This window comes from Myripristis murdjan, chromosome 14, assembly GCF_902150065.1.
Source record: "Myripristis murdjan chromosome 14, fMyrMur1.1, whole genome shotgun sequence".
Taxonomy (NCBI): domain Eukaryota; kingdom Metazoa; phylum Chordata; class Actinopteri; order Holocentriformes; family Holocentridae; genus Myripristis; species Myripristis murdjan.
The window spans coordinates 15,298,783-15,317,798 of record NC_043993.1 but is presented as its reverse complement, the minus strand read 5'-3'; the positions used below and the strand labels follow the sequence as shown (position 1 = coordinate 15,317,798).

General features: G+C 39.8%; 1 protein-coding gene across 1 annotated transcript in view; it reads left to right on the top strand.

The window, feature by feature from the left end:
* The window catches only part of gbe1a (glucan (1,4-alpha-), branching enzyme 1a), a 142,739-nt gene that overhangs the window by 97,512 nt on the left and 26,211 nt on the right, over positions 1 to 19,016 (top strand). Inside the window, exons 9-12 of the mRNA XM_030068349.1 lie at positions 3,344 to 3,471; positions 4,534 to 4,632; positions 10,788 to 10,898; positions 11,703 to 11,874. Coding sequence (XP_029924209.1) covers positions 3,344 to 3,471; positions 4,534 to 4,632; positions 10,788 to 10,898; positions 11,703 to 11,874 — 510 coding nt within the window. The remainder of the gene's footprint in view (positions 1 to 3,343; positions 3,472 to 4,533; positions 4,633 to 10,787; positions 10,899 to 11,702; positions 11,875 to 19,016) is intronic.

Below are 19,016 nucleotides of genomic sequence, written 5' to 3'. Positions count from 1 at the left end.
TATTGTGCAGATACACTCATCTAAATTTCAGATAAGTCACGCAACTGCCTCTTGCTGCAGTCAGCACTGTGGCGACAGAAAAAGTGAATTCAAAGCAGCTTACCTTGTTGCTGAAAGTCTGCCAGTTCACCATTTTGAATTGGAGGTCAGAGACAAAGTAATCCAAGTAATGCGACAAGAGCATTGTGAGAGTGAAATGCAATTTAACTCTCATGAACCCAGAGCCAGGGGGGTATTCCATCAATGACACTCATGAAATGTGCAATTAATTGAAAAAGCCTGGTTTCGGTTGACATCAACTTTCACTTAAGGCTCAAGCCACTCCATGAACGCAGTGTATGTCTTATCAGTGTTAACTCAAACCAACCTTGAACAGTCTTGCATTGTGTGCGCGTGGAGTACATAAGCAGCACAGAACAGTCTAAACAGTCAAAAAGAAGATACTATGATGCAAAAAGAAAACTGGAGTGGTAGGTCAGTGTTATTGTCCCCGAGGGGAACATTTTAAGCAGAATATGAAAATGAGATGCAGTGTAATGAAAGGATAGACGCCAATAAAAGAAGGAGTTTTATATAGCCTATAACCCATTCACATCATAAGCAATAAGGCAATAAGACAATAAATACGTGTCCAGCAGGGGTCTCTCTTACCACTCCTGTAAAATTAGACCCAGTCACACTTATAAACTTGAATAGATATAAAAGAAAGCCAGTGTGCCGAGAGAAAATATAAAAAAAGTCCACTGTAATGTCAGGGTGAGATTTTAGTTGTAACCGACATGTGCAAGAGAAGCATGATGAATTCTGTAATGTGAGATGTGATGTAAAAAAGTGCCAATCTGAAGCATAAAATACAAATATAATCGAAGTCAGAAAATTTCAGATACACCTACATAACCTTTCCCATACATAACCTTTCCTTCAACCAATTAGAGCTGAAGTCCAGCTCCAATTAAACATCACTCAAAATGAAAAGCTCAAACTCAAGGAAAGCAATACAGGACAATTATGTATTTATATGAAACATTGATTTACTTAGTTCGTTGTGATTAAAAAGTTATTGCTATTGTTCAACAAACAAATTGGGCATTTCCTCTAAAATCTTCAAATAAGGGATTAACTAAAATCCAATTGAAGACAGTACAAGTCATATTACATGATTTAACTAATTTTTGTTAATTTGGCATTTGAAATTAAAGTAAAAAATTTAAATCCATGCTTTGTCACATTGAGAGAAAAAAGTCGAAACTTATCGTTCAAACACGGATATGACAAAATGTGATGTGAGCGTGAAGACACTTTACAAACTGTCTTTCGGGCTTCTGTTTCTACCCGCTGGAAATGATTTGAGACACAGCTAAATTATGCTCGGCAGTTAGCCTGCTATGGAGCAGGCTGGTTACCAAGTTACCTTGGTTACTGAGCAGGGACTCCTATAAGCCACAGCAGTGGAACAAAAGTCTCACTTAAATTAGCGAGACTAATAAGCCAGGATTTTCTTTCATCTGCCTGGATGGAATACCCCTGAGGACTGACTCTGTATTTTTACAAGCAGAGTTTGAGCTTTCAACACCCTCTAGTGGTCAGAAATCACTTGGTGCAGCTTTAAGTTGTAAACACAAAATTGTTGAGAGTTTGCTTAAGTAGCCTATGTACCTGTCCTTTAGACTTTTCATATCTGCACACTCACACACAAGACGAGTGATTGGATATTCATAGGCACAGCTTTACAACTTCAGTGCTCATTCCAGTCAGCACTTAGAAACATGTCTACGTCTGATCTTCAAAGTATGCACTTTAAGAAAAATAAGAGAATATATTAAAACTTCAGGTAACAAAAAGAAAAGAAAACACAAAAAAGGACATTGAGAAACTACAAGGTACTCTTCTGAGCTCAAACCACTGAGCTCAAACCTCTGCCAATACTGAACGATTGTCTAACCTGCAAAGTTACAGCCTCTTTAATGGTTCATGTTTGTTTATTGTTTGTCCTCTGGGCGTTATTTTCAGACAAAACACCACATGAATGCAATGCTGTTTAGCAGACCACCTGTAAGTCCCAGATGCTGGATCCTCCCAACAGCACAAGAACACAACATAATGGTTAGGGCTAAAAAAAAATTCTAGTTGTCTAATGAGGACCTAATGGAATCGTAGTTCCACAGAATATAATCAGAATTGAATCAATTGATCCTTAGGCCATGGACTTAAGAACTGACCAGCCAGTTTCATCCAAAATCGTTCATTACTCTTTGCAATATTTTACTGACAAACAGACAGGTTTGTTTGCCGAGGTAAATATGACTGCTAGGAGAAATGTTGGCTATTCTCAGCATCGTCTACATTTTTCTGTCCTGCAGCAAGTTGAGATTTGCCAGTCCCCGAAAATAATTTTGAAGTATTAAAATGACTCTGATGAAGCAGAATGGTGGCTGTGAGTGTGGAGACCGTCCTTCTACTGTAGGCCTATGTTGGGGCATTTGTCCTGCTGAAGTGTCCTTGAGCACGACACTGAATCTTTGTGGTGTTTTGTTGCTGAGTCTGTCTCCCAAAAATGGGTGCAATTTCAACCAAATATCAGTAGTGATGTGTGTTTTAGCCGTGGATGCGTAGTAGTTGTGTTTATACTACTTTCTGGAGTCCGCACAGTTTCCTGTATGCATAGCAGATTGCTCTTGCAACTGGGAGTAACACAGGAAAAATCCTCATAGTTGCAAATTTTGGGCTGCATGCAGACAGTAGTTGAGTAGTGACAAAATTTACATCATGCGGGCCTGCATACTCATAGATGTGGAAAGTATAACGCCAGCCTTAATGATGTCACTGGACAGGACAACCTGCCTGAATCTCTCCCACACCTTACATTTGTGGCTTTGTTTGCGTGCAACCTTAGCATCACACGTTTTTAACTTTTCTCATATTGTCAGTGGCAGCTAAACAAAAACTACAGATACCACTTAGAGAAAAATATCATAGGTGAGACCTCAGCACTGTAAAATACATGCACTGACCAAAACCACAAACCACAAATTGATGATGAAGCTGCATATGTGTGTGTTTGAGAGAGAGAGAGTGACGGAGCGAGGGGAGAGGGTGGATTAGTAATGCTGAGCCTGGCCTATTGCACGCAGTGTCTCTGTTATAGCTTATTTGTAACTCACTCAGAATGCCTCTTTGTTACTTTTTGACCTGCCCAAACCTGTGATATTTTCTAGTAAGCCCTCCTTACATCAACCTCTGTGTCCAACAATGTTTGTTTTTTTGTTGTTCGTGTTCAGTTGTCTCTCATCTCAGCAGCACTGAGTCTTTGCCTGTCTCTGTATGTTGTCTTTGTTCTGTCCAGGAGTGTCATTTTGTGGCAGTTACAGCGAATACTTTGGGATGCACGTCGATGAGGAAGCCATTGTCTATCTAATGATATCCAACCACATGCTTCACACCCTCTACCCCAATTGTATCACCATCGCTGAGGTGACACACACACACACACACACACACACACACACACACACACATAAGCACACACCTACATTTTTATTTGAGTTACTACCATTGAGGTCACCATTTAAAACAGATTGTAATTACATTCACATAAAAAAAAATACATTGTCCAATCATAACCAGGCATACTTTCTTTCTAATAAAATAAATGCTCAAGCTATGCATCTACACCATAGCTAAGTCAAATACTTTCATATCTATCTAATCTAGTCTAAATACATACCCTTAAATATGTAAGGCAGAGAGCAATTTAATGCCATAAAATTATATTATAAATACATGAGAAGTGAAAGCCAATTATTTCTCTGATCAGCCTTTCTCCTGTCCACTGTCCTTCCTCCTTCTCCATCTATATGCTTTCCCTTTTGTCTCCATCATATAACTCCTTTTTTAGTTTACTTTTCCAGAATATACTTACTCAACACCATTCCTACCATACTACGAAATGATATGAAACTATATTCATTTTAAAATTTCACCTGTCTACTCTTTCTCTCTCTTTGCACTACTTCCTACTCACTCTAAGCCCTCTGAGAGTTGAACTGAGCTGAGAGGAGGAGAGAGAAGTAGGATAAGGGAGGTGTTAATCAAATACAGGTAATAATAGATAATTGAGACCCAGAGGTCTTGAAGCAGAGAGGGGATGTCCGCAAAGTCCCCCTGCTTTTCTGCCTTATACCCAAAAGTTCTCACACAACCTAACACTCTCACCTCTAAGAGAACAAGGGCATTTTTTCTCTCCGACCTTTCCGGTGGAAGAGCTAATCTCATCCATTACAGCTATTTTTCCCTTTTATGGCAAGGTGCAGGGTCATTTCTCCTCTCTCCTCTGTTCTCCTCTCTCACATTTTTCCCCATTTCCAATTTCTCCCCTTTCTCATTCACAACATTAAATAGAGATTCACTCAGTTCTTAAGCAGACCAAAATGAAAATTGGCTGATATAAAATTTATTTCATTTTCTGTGCCCCCACCCCCCACATTTTGGTTTCACGTCTTCCTTTTTCTATCCTCTCCATTTGTCTATTTGTAGGATGTTTCTGGTATGCCAGGACTGTGCAGGCTCATTACGGAGGGAGGAATGGGTTTTGACTACCGTCTGGCCATGGCTGTGCCAGATAAGTGGATCCAGGTCTGAGTGTATTTGTTTCTGTGTGTGTGTGTGTGTGTGTGTGTGTGTGTGTGTGTGCAAGAGTTACGTTATTAGTAGTAGCATTCATAGTAGCAATATCAGTAGAAGTAGTGCTGTACTATCAGTATAGTAGTAGTAGTAATAGTAGTAGTACTAGTAGTAGTCATAGTAGTAGTACTAGTAGTAGTAGCAGTAGTGGTACCAGCAGTAGGTGCAGTAGTAGTACTTAGCACTAGTAGCACTTTCCTCTCTCTCTCCACTGTGCCCAAAAAAGTATGAGTACCTGTAGTAATAGCAGCAGCAGTAGCATAGTAGTAGTCATAATAATAGTAGCAATAGTAATAATACTAATAGTAGTAATAATAGTAGTATTCCTGTGTGTTTATCCATTGCCCATGCATCACTGACTGAATCTGAATGAGGCAGTATCACGGCTTCTTTGTTGTTGTTTTTTTCCCTAAAAAAGCGTCTATTAAGCATATAGCGAGAGGCGGAAGTGCTGCTCTACCTACCGTAACCATCCGCTCAGAGGCCATGGCACTCAAAAAACAGACAAGGCCATTAAGGTGCTTTCATGGTCTCCTCTGCCATTATTTGTCCGATGCATATTCACAGGCAGGTAGCAGCCACAGAATAGCTGTGGCTGGGCTAATTCACTTTTAAGATAATTAAGTGGAGTGCGCTGTTGTGTGTCATTTCAGGTATCCCTCTTTCCCTCCGTCCCTCTCTGTGCTTGCTTAACCCTCCAGAGGAGCAATTAGGCTGGTGATCCACTGAACAATACAGACACATGAAGCAATACAAACCCTCCACCCCTGCGACACACACATGCACACACGCACACACACCCCTTCTCTTCTTCATTAGGAGAAATTGATTTTTAGTTGCGTTTTAAGTGTCTGAATAAAATGTATAAGGTTTTCATGGAGATAAAAACAGCACACATGGCATCTGTAGTCCCATGATCATGTGCATTGAGTATGAGAGCATAAAATACCATCACCTTTTCACTGTTAGCTATGCAGCTGGCCACATGCATGAAGCTTTTGACTTGCTTAAAAACACTTTGGCATATAGGCAGCTGCATATTTTTTATTCTTCCACCCATCCCTCCTCTTTCTTCCTTTTCTTTATCTGGACTAATTCTGCCCCCTACTGGGTCTAGCTGTTTTGTGTGTGTGTGTGTATGTGTGTCTGTGTGTTTTTACAGCACAATAAGCAGCTGTTCAGTATAGCTTTCAATATGTAACCTTGTCTTTTACAAGAACCCATGTATTCATTCAGTGAAATGGAGCTTCAGAACACATGTGCGTGTTCATAGTGTCCTTTCCTGTGTCACATACAGCCAGGACGCGGAAGTAGTAGCCATCTGCTGTGACTTAACACGCAATGCGATTTCACAGGCTGCTTTTACTGCCTGAAATTATCCTAGCCTGCCCAGTCTGTCTTTATGAGACACACCAAGGACAACCAGCTAGTAATCTGTGTGTGTGAATATGTATGTGTGGATGTGTGTGTGTTTATGAGGATATGTGTTAAAGAGAGAGAGGGGAAAAAAAGAGACGCGATCTATTGGTCTGTAACAAAGGGCTCCTCCTGTTAAATCACCCAGCTGAATACTCATAAACGCTGAAATGCATCATTTACAGAGGTGGGCAGGCACACAGTACCATTACTCCGTTCCAGCTACTTGAGTAGATTTTTCAAATATTTGTCCTTCTCTAAATAGCTGTACTGGACTGTGACTTCTGCTCAGTCAAGTACAAATCAAAATGAATTGTTTTACCATGAATGTTTTTTGACATTGAAATATCAAATTACATTCAAAGTCCTTACCCAACCAGATTTTTTTTCCCCCATTTCCTGTGGTTATCATTTTCTCAGTCAGCTCTCCTTACACATGAATGAGATCAAGATCTACAGATCATCTGTCAATGCATTTGTTTCTTAGGGGACATATATCTGTCCATTGGGTTTCATAATTATGGTGGACACTATAGAGTTTTCTCATTGTTCATTAATTGTATGTCACCCCAGAGCACATGAAGTAACAATACATTTAGTACATCCTAAAGCAATGGCAATGACAAGTGGGCAAAAGATAGATAAACACATACAACACACAAATATATACAGATGCAGTGTGGAGCTTCTCTGTAGAGAAGAACAAGTAAATGCTAAAAACAAAAGAATTATTGCTGGGGGCATTTTTCAAGACATTGGGTTTGGAGACACTCAGCATGTTCCACCAAACATATTTAAATAACTTGATTATAGCTGGAACTGTTCAGTGTACTCTGGCAGTGGCTCATTTGTGGGATAGGATGTGTAAATATTGATCCTCCCTCCATCACTACATGTGAAAACACAGAGGGTCACTTTCTTCCTTTCGTTTCTTTTTAAAAGGAGGTTTCGGCCCTCGACTTGACTCTAGAATGTTGGTTATTTATTGAGGCAGTGCAGAAAAGCATTGAGAGGCTGAGGTGGGAGAGAAAGCTCTGGCAGGCCTCAATTTATAGAGGGCAGATGTGGCTCCAAAGTCAGGGGACTTAACCAATGAACTCTGTGGACACAAGGGTGCACTTTCTCTTTTCTTTTCTTTTCTTTTCTTTTCTTTTCTTTCTTACCATGGAATTCAGTGAAAAAAATGGACACGAAAACAAGAAAAAATGCATCCTCTATAACTTTCACATGGTGATGCAAAGTGGATGATTTATTTTTCTTTAAAACCCCGGGAGTGAGAGTGAAATGCCATCCATAATTGACAGATATATTTCACACTGTACTCTATCATTCTGAAGCACAGTACACCCTACACCCTAAAATCCTATTAAGAATTGAATTGAAGGGACCTGGCATAAGAATAGCCCATCTGCTGACAACTTCACTCTGATGGCAATGCTGTGTTCACACCATATTGGATTTACCATAAATATGAGCTGCCTACAAGTAGGACGTGGGGGTTTTGTAGGCTCAAATTTCTCCCACTTGACATCACAAATTGTGGAAGCTTGTCAACACAGGTGGCAAATATGGCAGCAAATCCCCAGATGTCAGTAGTCCAAGGTAATAAAAGGCTAAATCATCATTTATATGCACACTAATAGAATTAGCTCTAGTTGCACAAAGCCAGGAAGGTGCAGTTTGTTTAAAATTCTGAAATACAAATGATTTTGGATGTGGGCATTACAAGATTTCTATTGGGAAAGGCCCAAATCAGGTTTGGTGATTATGTAAATTACTGAAACAGCAGGCCCCATTTTACGCTTCAGTTGGGTTGACTTAGCAGGTTTTCACTGATTAGCACCTTGAACAAGAGAGGGGGGAACTAATTAGTTAAATCAGCAGGTGTAGGTTCCTGTTGGGTGTGAAAGGAAAACCTTAATTCTTGTGGCCCTCCAAGGCTATGAATATCCATCCCTGATCTACTGCAACCCACAAGAAGATCTGACTAAATACAATGGGAACCCAACTTTGTGATCTATTGTTTTTTTTTTTTTTTTTTTTTTTTTTCCTTGATAAAAAATGCCTCCTGTTGAATGATTGCAACAACACACTAGTGCAGGTGGATCAAGGCACTTGCAGCCTTAGAAAGTGGTTGAAGGAGATGAAACATTAGCCACGTGTCCATCAATATATTCTCGTGCATTTTGAAGGGTCACATTAGAAAAGGTTGGTGGTTTTTGCTTTCTTCAAAAATGAGTTAATAAATGGGACATGGAAACATTGTATTTGCATAATGGTGATGTAGAAGGGACCTGGGGACCGATTCCTCTGTCAGACAACATGACAGTGGAGGAGACACTATGCTGTGAAATCCTGAACTGTGAACTGCTTTGAGCAGGTGTGGTGTAATCACTAGCCTGTTAATTTACCACAAAACCATCAAAGAGCAACAAAAATTCTTCTGGCAATACAGACTGCCGATTTGTAACATCATTTGACTGTATGTGCCCTGCAGCGGCAAGGGAGAGAGTGATTTTGGCCTCTAAAATAAATCTGAACTTGAACTTGTACTTTTCAGGATAATTGGCGTAATGTAGTTGATGGAAACCTGCATTATTTTGTGTTTTCTTGTATTGAATTTCAACCTGATACCACCAACCTCAGGCATAGGGCAACCCAAACAGATCCACACACTCAGAAAGCACTGCTTATGCCACGCAGTCTTAGACCATTTCAGACCTGCCAGACACACCCTATATATATCTGACACCCTCAGCCCTTTTCAGCCATCTTCAGCAGTCGGCTGGTCAGTTCAGCATGTTGATATTGTGCTACATAGTTAGCAAGCTGGCCAACCAGAGAGAGCCAGTTGTGGTAAACAAATACTCCACAAGCAAGAGACCAAGAGCTGACGATTTTTCATCAGACATATTTATAATTGTAAAAAAGTGCACAGATTCAGTGGTGTGAAAATGATGGTCTAACACAAGTTTGCTTCTTTATGTTCCTTCAATCCTGAGGCATCCAGTTTGCCTTTTTGAAACCACTGTTGCTCCTGGCATGCAGAGTCATGTCCTGTTACGCAGGAGCAGAATTTGCATCCATGTTGTCTGTGTGGTGTGTTCATGGACAGCTTTTAGCAGGAGAAATGACGTGACACAAAGCGTTCTAACCATTGGCCTCAGTCGACACTATAGATCTTTAAAGGTTGCTTGGTGTGTCCTGGGCTTTACTGCATGAACCAGTTTGCACCAAGTATTTTCACTGCAGACTAAAACAATCCACAGTCATGTTGGCCGTCAGATCATACGGTATGTCAGTGGATTGGTTGCTCAAGCTCTGCTTGCAAGCCAATAATTTGTGGTTATCAAAGGGTAATCCTCCTTGTAGAACTGTGGATAAATAATAGTCAATTCTTATAACCTTAAAGAAAGCATGATTCAATAAGAGAGGATCACTCAAATTGGGGGATAGCCAACAAACAACGGCCTCTTTAATCTGCTCTTAATCAATCAAATCATCAACTTGAGCTCATGACCTTTCAGTTTATCCTCTCTGGTTGTGTTTTCCCTGTCACTAGTTGTTTCGAGTTCCACAGACAGATGCAATTAATTTCCTCTGTACTATAGCTTACGACTCTTCAAATATAGACAAATAACCTAATGAAAATTGGGTTAGGCTTAAGGTTGAAACTAACCTTTGGAGACTTTTGACTTTTTTATTATTATATTGGCCACAATTAGCTGGGATGACAAGGACTTTTTGTAGGGTGGCCACCCTATGCCACCCCATAGATCCGGCATTGGTCCCATTGACCCATGTGTGGCTGACTACACCTGCCATGTGCAAGTAAAGAATCAATAAGTACTTTTATAAGTTCATCATTGACCGGTCGCTGCAAGTAATCAATTTAAGGCAGTATTTTGATGACAAGATTTACATGGTTCAAAGTAATCCAACTGTCTGGCATTTCCTTTAGGAATTAGACTATAGATGAAGAAAAACAACTTTTAAAACCAGCTTGCTCAGCATTTCCTTTCATTTCTTCTCCTGTCTGATGATCTTTAAGACTTGCCCCAAGGAAACAACTTGCTGAAGTGTTTATATGCTCCAATAAATCATAAGATTGTGCACATATCCTTGCTTTTACTCTTTCTATGAGTATCGACTAAAGGAGCACTCCATTAAAACCTATATATTTTGTATTGTTTACTCACCCTGATTTATCTAAAATGTCAAAAAAGAAAAAAAAAAGCATACATACATATAATCGGCTGCATCATGGAGAGCAAAGTTTTCAGAATCTGTATCTATTTCTTTGAGAGTGGGGTTTATAAGCAACTTTGACAAAGAGCAGCAAAAAGGACATGCAAAAGCCTCAAATTCTCAGTCTCATGGGATTCAGAGTTTCTGTGTATGACATTTAAGACAAGTTTGAGTGAGTAAATAATACAAAATATATAGATTTGGTGAAGTATTCCCTTATGACAATAAAGGCATTTACATGGCAGTTCCAATATTTAGAATATTGCCATAATTGTAATGAAATAGATTTTTTAAACCTGCATTTTCTTGATCCAGTCCCCCTCCTCTCATTTTATCACACAAACTCTTTTTTTCCCCTCAGTGATTTATCCCGGCTCTGCTGCTGTGTACTCACCCAGATTTTGCCCTTTTCTCACCTGCCCCCCATCCTGCCCTCTCTTTAGATTTTGAAAGAATGGAAGGATGAGCACTGGGACATGGGTAATATTGTCTATACGCTGACCAACAGAAGACAGGGAGAGGCTGTAATCTGCTATGCAGAGAGCCACGACCAGGTCAGTGTTTCTCTGTGTCAACACCCCATGCACCCATACACTCACACCACACATACACACACACACACAGAGGGAGAGGGAGAGAGAGAGAGAGAGAGAGAGAGAGAGAGAGAGAGAGAGAGAGAGAGAGAGAGAGAGAGAGTGAGATAACACTGATTATGTCTGAGATCATCCTATCCAGTGGCATACAGCCATGGCATTGTGTTCTTTTACAGCCTGGCCAGCTAGGGTGCCAACAGCATTTGGACAAATTTGAATTATACTCAATAAGAGCACCCATTTTTGTCAGAAACATATATATCAGTAATTTTAAGAAGTCGTCAGTCCATGAACATCAGATTACTTATTTGTCAAGCTAGACTGCTCGTGGAAATAATTACCTTCTGAAGGAAGTAATAACCCAGATAACAAATTTCCTGATGACATAAATTGGCAACACTGTGATGAATTGTGATGCATTACAAGGAGATTATAAACCCTATGGAATGCAGATAAAGCCTTCATTCATATAATCAGACACAGATCATCAAGATAAACATCAGAAAATTACATTTGATTTAATAATATGTCAGTAACTATATAACTGCTGCACATAGAATTCACCCCAAGTTTTTTTTTTTTTTTTTTTTTTTTTTTTTTCTTGTGTAGTTCATGATAACAAGTCCTTGGACATGTGAATAAGCTATTCATTAGATTAATGAAGCATTCAGACATAGCAGCTGGCAAAAATTTGTGATTAAATCTTGGAAATTGCACTATATGTCATGTTGCAGTGTGAAGGAACCCCATTATGTGTATCTGTAGGCCTTGGTGGGAGACAAGTCTCTGGCCTTCTGGCTGATGGATAAAGAGATGTACACCAACATGAGCTGCCTGATCCCACTGACTCCTGTCATTGACCGAGGACTTCAGCTCCACAAGATGATCCGACTCATCACACACGCTCTGGGAGGGGAAGGCTACCTTAACTTCATGGGTGAGTCAGTGTGTGTGTGTGTGTGTGTGTGTGTGTGTGTGTGTGTGAGAGAGAGAGGGAGAGAGAGAGTGCGTGTGTGAAGCCCAGTGGGTAAGTATTTATTTGTGCTTTTCATTGTGTGACTACCTCCGCTTTTCATCACTTACAAAAGGACAGACTTAGTGTGCCTCTTTGCTTGGCTCCGCTTTGTATGTTGTGTGTCTGATCTGTCTGATGTGCAGGAACGAAAAGGCTTTTTTCAGGAGTGTCCTCTGTGCTGAGGTCTCCTTAAACACACAAGTCCAGAATACGTCCCTCTTTGTCTTGTCTCTCTCGCTCTGTCATTGTTTCCCTCTCTCTCATTCTCTTTCTTTCACTGTCTCTCGCTCTCTCTCTCTCTCTAATCCTTTTTGTTGTTCTCTGTAAATATCTGTTCAGTCTGACTGCATTTCCTGACCTTGATAGTGAACTTTCTTGCGCTTTGAATTAGAGGTGGAGAAAGAAAAGAAGGGGAAAAAAAACATGAAGAAGCGCATCAGTGTGAAACTCAGAGCTGAATACTGAGCTGCACACATTTATGTGGGACAAGCCTTGCCACTGTTTTTTTTGTTTGTTTTTTTTTTCCCCAATACGCATTCCTCAGTAATCCAACATGCATATACATAAACACAACATTAAAAAATGGCATGAAAGAAAAATGGATGTAGAAACAGAGGATGATGTGGTCAAAATAAGTGATCTAATCAGGACTCACTGTTTGTGGTGGATAAAATTTTTTTCCTCACCAGTGAATGACAGGCAAACATGATTGTCAGCTATGAAGACGATACAGGAACAATCATCATCATGACACCAACTTGAACCGGTGCTGCACTATTGTATTTATCTGCAGCATTGTGCCAGTTTGATGCCACGGTAATTGGTCATGACAGTGTGCCCACAAGCTGATGTTATCAAGTGAAATCGCCCCAAGTTTCAGTAGCTAGACCAAAATGAATGCGCGAATAAACTTTCCTTGTGAAACAGTGAGAAGGCCTGACCTCCAAATTGTAGGGAGTTTTTAGCTCGGATCTGTTGTCACATAAGGATGATCATTTAATTATTGATTCATTCAAAGCTGTATTTGATTTGGACATCAAATTGAGGTTTCCCTAATTTTCAGTTGATCTGAAAATCACAGAACATGACAGGAAGAAATAATAAAGGGCATAAAATACTAAGCAATACTAAGATCAGGGAAATTATGCCTACTACTACTACTACTACTACTACTCTTACTACTACTACTGCTACTACTACTGCTGCTACCAGGGGCGGACTGGGACAAAAAATCGGCCCGGGCATTTTGGACCAGACCGGCCCACCACATTCGATAACGCACACCTTTCCAGTCTTTTTGCTCTCTTAAATGTGTTTACCAACTGTGCAACTCTTTAAAACCATAATGCCATGCAATTAGTTAGCTGTCATCAGCAGTGTTGGGCACGTTACTTTGAAAAAGTAATTAATTATAGTTACTAGTTACTTCTACTAAAAAGTAATTAATTACTAGGAAAAGTAACTATTACGTTACTTTTTAAAAAAATTGTTCAAATATGTCAAATTACTTGGCTGCCCCAGTCATACTGGCCTATAGTACTATAGTGGAACAATAAAATACAATAGATGAATTGGAACTTTTTTATTCTATTGAACAGGCCACAACTGGCCAACGCCTTTTGGGTATCTATTTCAGATTGGTAAGTGCAGGTGCCTATCAACACGAATGGAGGATGAGCCCAAACTGCACATAGGAAGGTCATGGCGACAAACAAAGTATACCACACAAATCCTTGTTTAAATCTGAATCTGATTCGATTGGTATATATATCTCCCCATAAAGTTAGAACAAGGCTTTAAAAAAAGGCCATAATAATAATAATAATAATAATAATAATAATTTAGCACCTGGGTTACAAATTCACAAAAAGAGTACAGAAATGAAAATTACAGAAACCCTAAATGCCACTGTGTGTGTCAGGCAATGACAGGCAAAATAATAAGAATCACTTCATTGTCATGCTTAACAACAAAGTGAGGTAACAAAGTAAAAACGCACTCTTGTCCAGGTGGGGAATTGAGCACCTGGTCTCCTGCATGGCAGACGGCAGTACTACCCGCTCTACCACCGGGAATTGTGTTTCTTTTATAGTGTTTGGGCTCATCCTTCATCCATGTTGATAAATTACAAAAAACTCGGTTTGAAAATTGAGAGCCGCTTTTTTTTCTCGCAGTTTCTCTGCGCCACCTTTGCGTTTTCTTTCCATCTCAGTAGATCCTATGAGATAACGTTCGACCCGCGTTGCACTGCACACCGGCGCACCGAGCCACAGGCTCGTGATATGATTGGGCCAGCCCTGTGTCAGTGAAGAAAAATAACCAATGGACCAAACTACACTAAAGGGGTTGTTTAGCAATGTGATTGGGCCAGCCCAGTGTCAATCGGACCGCTGATCTACTGGTTGTGTGGGCCGGTCACCTATTTAAATAATAATAATAAAAGAAAGTGTCGGGGGCCTGTCGGCCCACTTAGCACATCGGCCCACTACTACTACTGCTGCTACTACTACTACTACTACTACTACTACTGCTACTACTACTACTACTACTACTACTGCTACTACTACCACTACTACTACTACTACTACTACTACTAATAATAATAATAATAATAATAATAATAATAATAAAATAATTATTATTTATATTTTTATATTGTCAATTGATATGGTCTAAAATTGGATTTTGGGACTCTAACACTAAGAGAAAATGAATTATGTCTCATGCCATTTAAATCTCTGCAGTATTTATATGTGTTTTGCTTACTTATGTGGTCTTATCTATTTGCTTTTGTTTTGTATGCTTTGATGTTTGCCCTTATCAGCTATCTTGTGAACTCTGGACATGGAGACTGAAATAAATGAAAAACAGATTACAAAAAAATATAATAGTAACACAAACAACTATTCTTCTTCTTCTTCTTCTTCTTCTTCTTCTTCTTCTTCTTCTTCTTCTCTGTGTGCGCGCACGCATATGCGTGTGTATATGTGTGTGTGTTGCGCACTCATTTGTTGATTAGTCTACTGTCAAGAAATATTTATTGGGAAATTAGTCTACAGAACACACTTTAATGAACTTCCACTGCTGTCCTATTTCACAGTGTCTTTATGCTGTAAGGAAAGTTGGCATAGTTTTCATCAGTTGTCACAGATCATCACCACTCGTAATAAATTCAGCGTTGTCTTCTCTCTGCTGGTGAAATATGTAAAGAAAAAAGGGAAACTCATATGATGCTAAAGGATTATAAGATTATAGGAACTGATCTCTCTATGCCACATTTTCATTTTTTTTATTTTCCTCTTGCATTTGTGTGATTGCAAAAAGAGCGATGCTAGCACAGTGTTAGTGAGTCACCCTGCAACCTCAGAGGATATTTAATAACCATGCAACACAAGCTGGAAGTTATAGGGGGAATTTCGACACATAAAGTAACTCCCGATCACTGAGTCAGTGCTGTGGGAGTTGGGCACAATTATGTGGCTGTGCGCTCAGGATTTCTCCACTCACAACTTTCCCTCACCCTGCCGCAGAAAGTACAAAGTGTCAAGGAAGATTTGGGGGTTAGGAAAAAGATTAAATTTTTCTTGACATTTTTATTCAGAATTGCCCTTTGTTTAATTGAAATGGGTAAAGAAACCCTTTCTTTGTGTGAGCACACACATAAACACTTGGATGACTCAGCAATCGCATTGTCATTAGCAGGTCATTAGTCTGTTGTTCTGTATTTCGTAATTTCTCTGCTTTCTTCCTCTCTCTCTCTCTCTCTCTCTCTCTCTCTCTCTCTCACACACACACACACACACACACACACTCACACATACACATCTCTCTCACACAGCTGCCTATGAATCCCAGGAGACCAATTTTCTCCTGCAGCTGGCATACTGTAGGTGGTACAGGCCATGGGGCATTTACCCATTTACCAAAGTAATGAGGCTTACTACTATTCATGGGTCTCTTACTCTTCCTCCTTAAGAAAAACTGAATGCCCCTCCATCTTCTCGCACACACAGGGAAGGAAAGTTTTTTGTTGACTTCGACTCAATTTAAGCAGAAGCATGTCCTATACAACCAAATCAACTTGAACTGTGCTGCAGTTTATCACTCTATCAGTACTCTGATGTCAGTGAATATACTGCTGTCATGCACTTTATAAGTTAGCACAAGGTATCACAATAATGAAATCTTCATTAAAAATGAAGCTGTGTAGCTGAATGAATTCAGCTACACAGCTACACATGTCTTGAATGTGACAAGTTCACTGGCCCTAAGTGCTCTGCTAACATCTGCTAACCTGAAAAGTCAAGTGGAATTAATTATCCTACCATTGTATCTCTTATTTGACTTATAGTCTTTTTGCTTGAATGTAATCTGGATGAATACCTGCTTTAGTAAAGTAAAAACTGAAGGTAAAACTGAAATTGATGCTTTCAGAGTCTGAAAATCCAGCAGTAAGAAGAGTAGTACCGCTGATTCTGTAAATGAGCTTTAAAACACAAAAAAAAAAAAAAAAAAAGTTCAGCAGCCAGCAATGCTTTTGTCAGGGCAAGTGCTCCAGACAGGGCTGTGATCTTGGACTTGACACAAGCATACATATTTAAAAAAAAAAAACACCCTTAGAAAAGTGGTATTGGAGCAAATGTATCAACAGGAGGAAACAACAAAGTGTGCCGAGGTAGTTTCTCAAAGCAAGCAGAAACAACGGATGAGCTGGGAAAGTGCAGAGGAAGAAGATGAGAAGAAGCTCACTGTAGCCAGAAAGAACTTTTTTTTTTTTTTTTTAAGATGGTGTCCAGGTTTAGATCCATCAGAGTAAGACATGATTTGCTGCCATCAACAGCAAACCTCAACCTTTGGCTAGGTCCCATCTGCCCTCCGTGTTCAGAAGCAGTAACATATTTATTCTGTCAGGATACAGCTGGTACTTGTCCATGGCTGCAGCAGCTGACAGTAAACAAACAGAAATGAATTCTTTACCTGCTAGGATAAGGAATCCTATAATTAGCTTTACATATATGAGTGCGTCAGGGAGAAACTGTTATCAGGTATGTATTAAGGCAGCTAAGGGAGGAAATACAAGCAAACACAGGCAAGCAACTTCCAATCAACGTTATGGTTCCACCACTCAGACATCTGTTTACTTTGTAGAGCTCATTCTGCAATATGAAGGCATGGTGCAGTATATAAGACCAGGGTACACTCTGTGGAAATTTGGTGCTGTAAATTTGTAGTCATATTTGTACGAGTTTCTCAAAAAGACAGAGATTTGAAGCCTGGCACAGCCATACTCTGAGTTTCCACTTCATGAAACAGAGTCTGGGCGCTGTTGGGTTCAACCTATTCTGATTCTGATTTTGATCAAAAGACACAGCAGGTGACTGGATCAACCAACTGTGAGCACCGAACCTAAACAAACAGGAACAACTGTGATGGCAAGCATATCGGTAAGCACATTGCAACCTTGATAGCATGTCAGTACATGATTCTTGCCTTGTTTGTAAGGAAGAGCTACACTGGGGTACTGTTGTTTCCCTTGTTGAATTTGATGTGTGGTAGGCTCTTGCTGTTCTCCTCACCTTGTTCCTCAAAAGACACTGAGCGGTCTGGCCATTTGGTGGCTTCCAGTGACGATGTGGTTTGATAGTTTGAGCACAGGCAAGACGGCCCAAGTTGAAATCATTTCCTGTATTGTGTCAAGTGGATTCAACACTGCCGACTCCAGTTGAAGACGAATGGCCTGAGCACAGATTGTCTCTGATTCTCCTATCCCATCAGGACTGAAATAAACAAGTCACACATATCCCCAACATTTTTACACAAAGTACAGATTTTTCAGAAAAACAAATCTGGAGGAAAATGAGTTTGCTGTTTCAGCTAACTGCTGTCTGTTGGTGCTGCTAACTGTGCCCATTTAGAAGACAGGAAGTGTATTCATTTCTCATACCACTGGCACCGATAGTAATGCATCAACTTCCTTTATTCAAGTAACTCTGATGAAAGTAGGGATGCAGCAATTGCATTTTTCTTGCTCCATTCAGATTGACGATTTTTCTTTAAGCCTGACCTGCCGATACTGGAGCCGGCCCCTAAAACATATTTAACGTAGCGTAAACCATTCAAAATTCCAAACATTATATTATTTTTTTTTATGTATTCATTTTTATTTTTATTTATTGATTGATTGATTGATCGATTGATTTACTTGGTTATTGTCACCAATAGTGGTTATTTGGATTAAAAATCTATTCAAATGTTTATGAAATAAATTATCTTAATTTTATTTAAATATTTGGATCATTTTTTAAAAAAATCTTGACATTTGTAGTGATAATTATGGACTATAAGCTATTAGTTAGTAGGATTAGGATGATAAACAGGCCATTGCTGTGAAAACATCAATAACAAATTTCTTCTTCAAACAACTGTACTTAAGTTTCTTGCCAATAACCAGATTTTACAAGATTACATTTGATGATGACAACATAATGATGTATCTTCACCCGATACTCATTTTTGCTCAAAGGAGTTTGAACGCACGATCATGTAACTCAATGTAACCTCTAACAATAATGAGGAGGTGACAGCAGCTCAGTGAAGCCCGGGTCTCTCCTCTGACTCAAAGCTGGTGATGATCCTTGTCCCTGTTCTGTCCTGCCTTGTAGGCCGACGTGGCTAAGATGCAGATCTCTTGTGCCGGTGCTTGGTTTGTGTGTCATCTGTGACAGTGCCTCTGTTTACTCTGTATATAGTGCAGCATGTTTGGCTCACTTCACTGGGGAAATGGTCAGTGCTGTGGGAACATCATTGTGTTTTTCATGGGTCTCGCACCTCAGTCAGCTAAGGGGACAGCAGGTGATTACTAACAGTAACAGCAAGAGAAGAGCCACTCAGTTGTCAGGCCCAGTAATGGAAAACATTGGCTGTAGCTGGTGTCAATGTGCAGTCGGTCCAATTTGTCATTTTCTGGCACCTGAGATCACCTAATACAATTGGCTTTATAGTCAGACAGACCTGTCTTTCCAGGTCTGAGCCAATCTGGCGTAAAATCAGTCAGTTTCAATCGA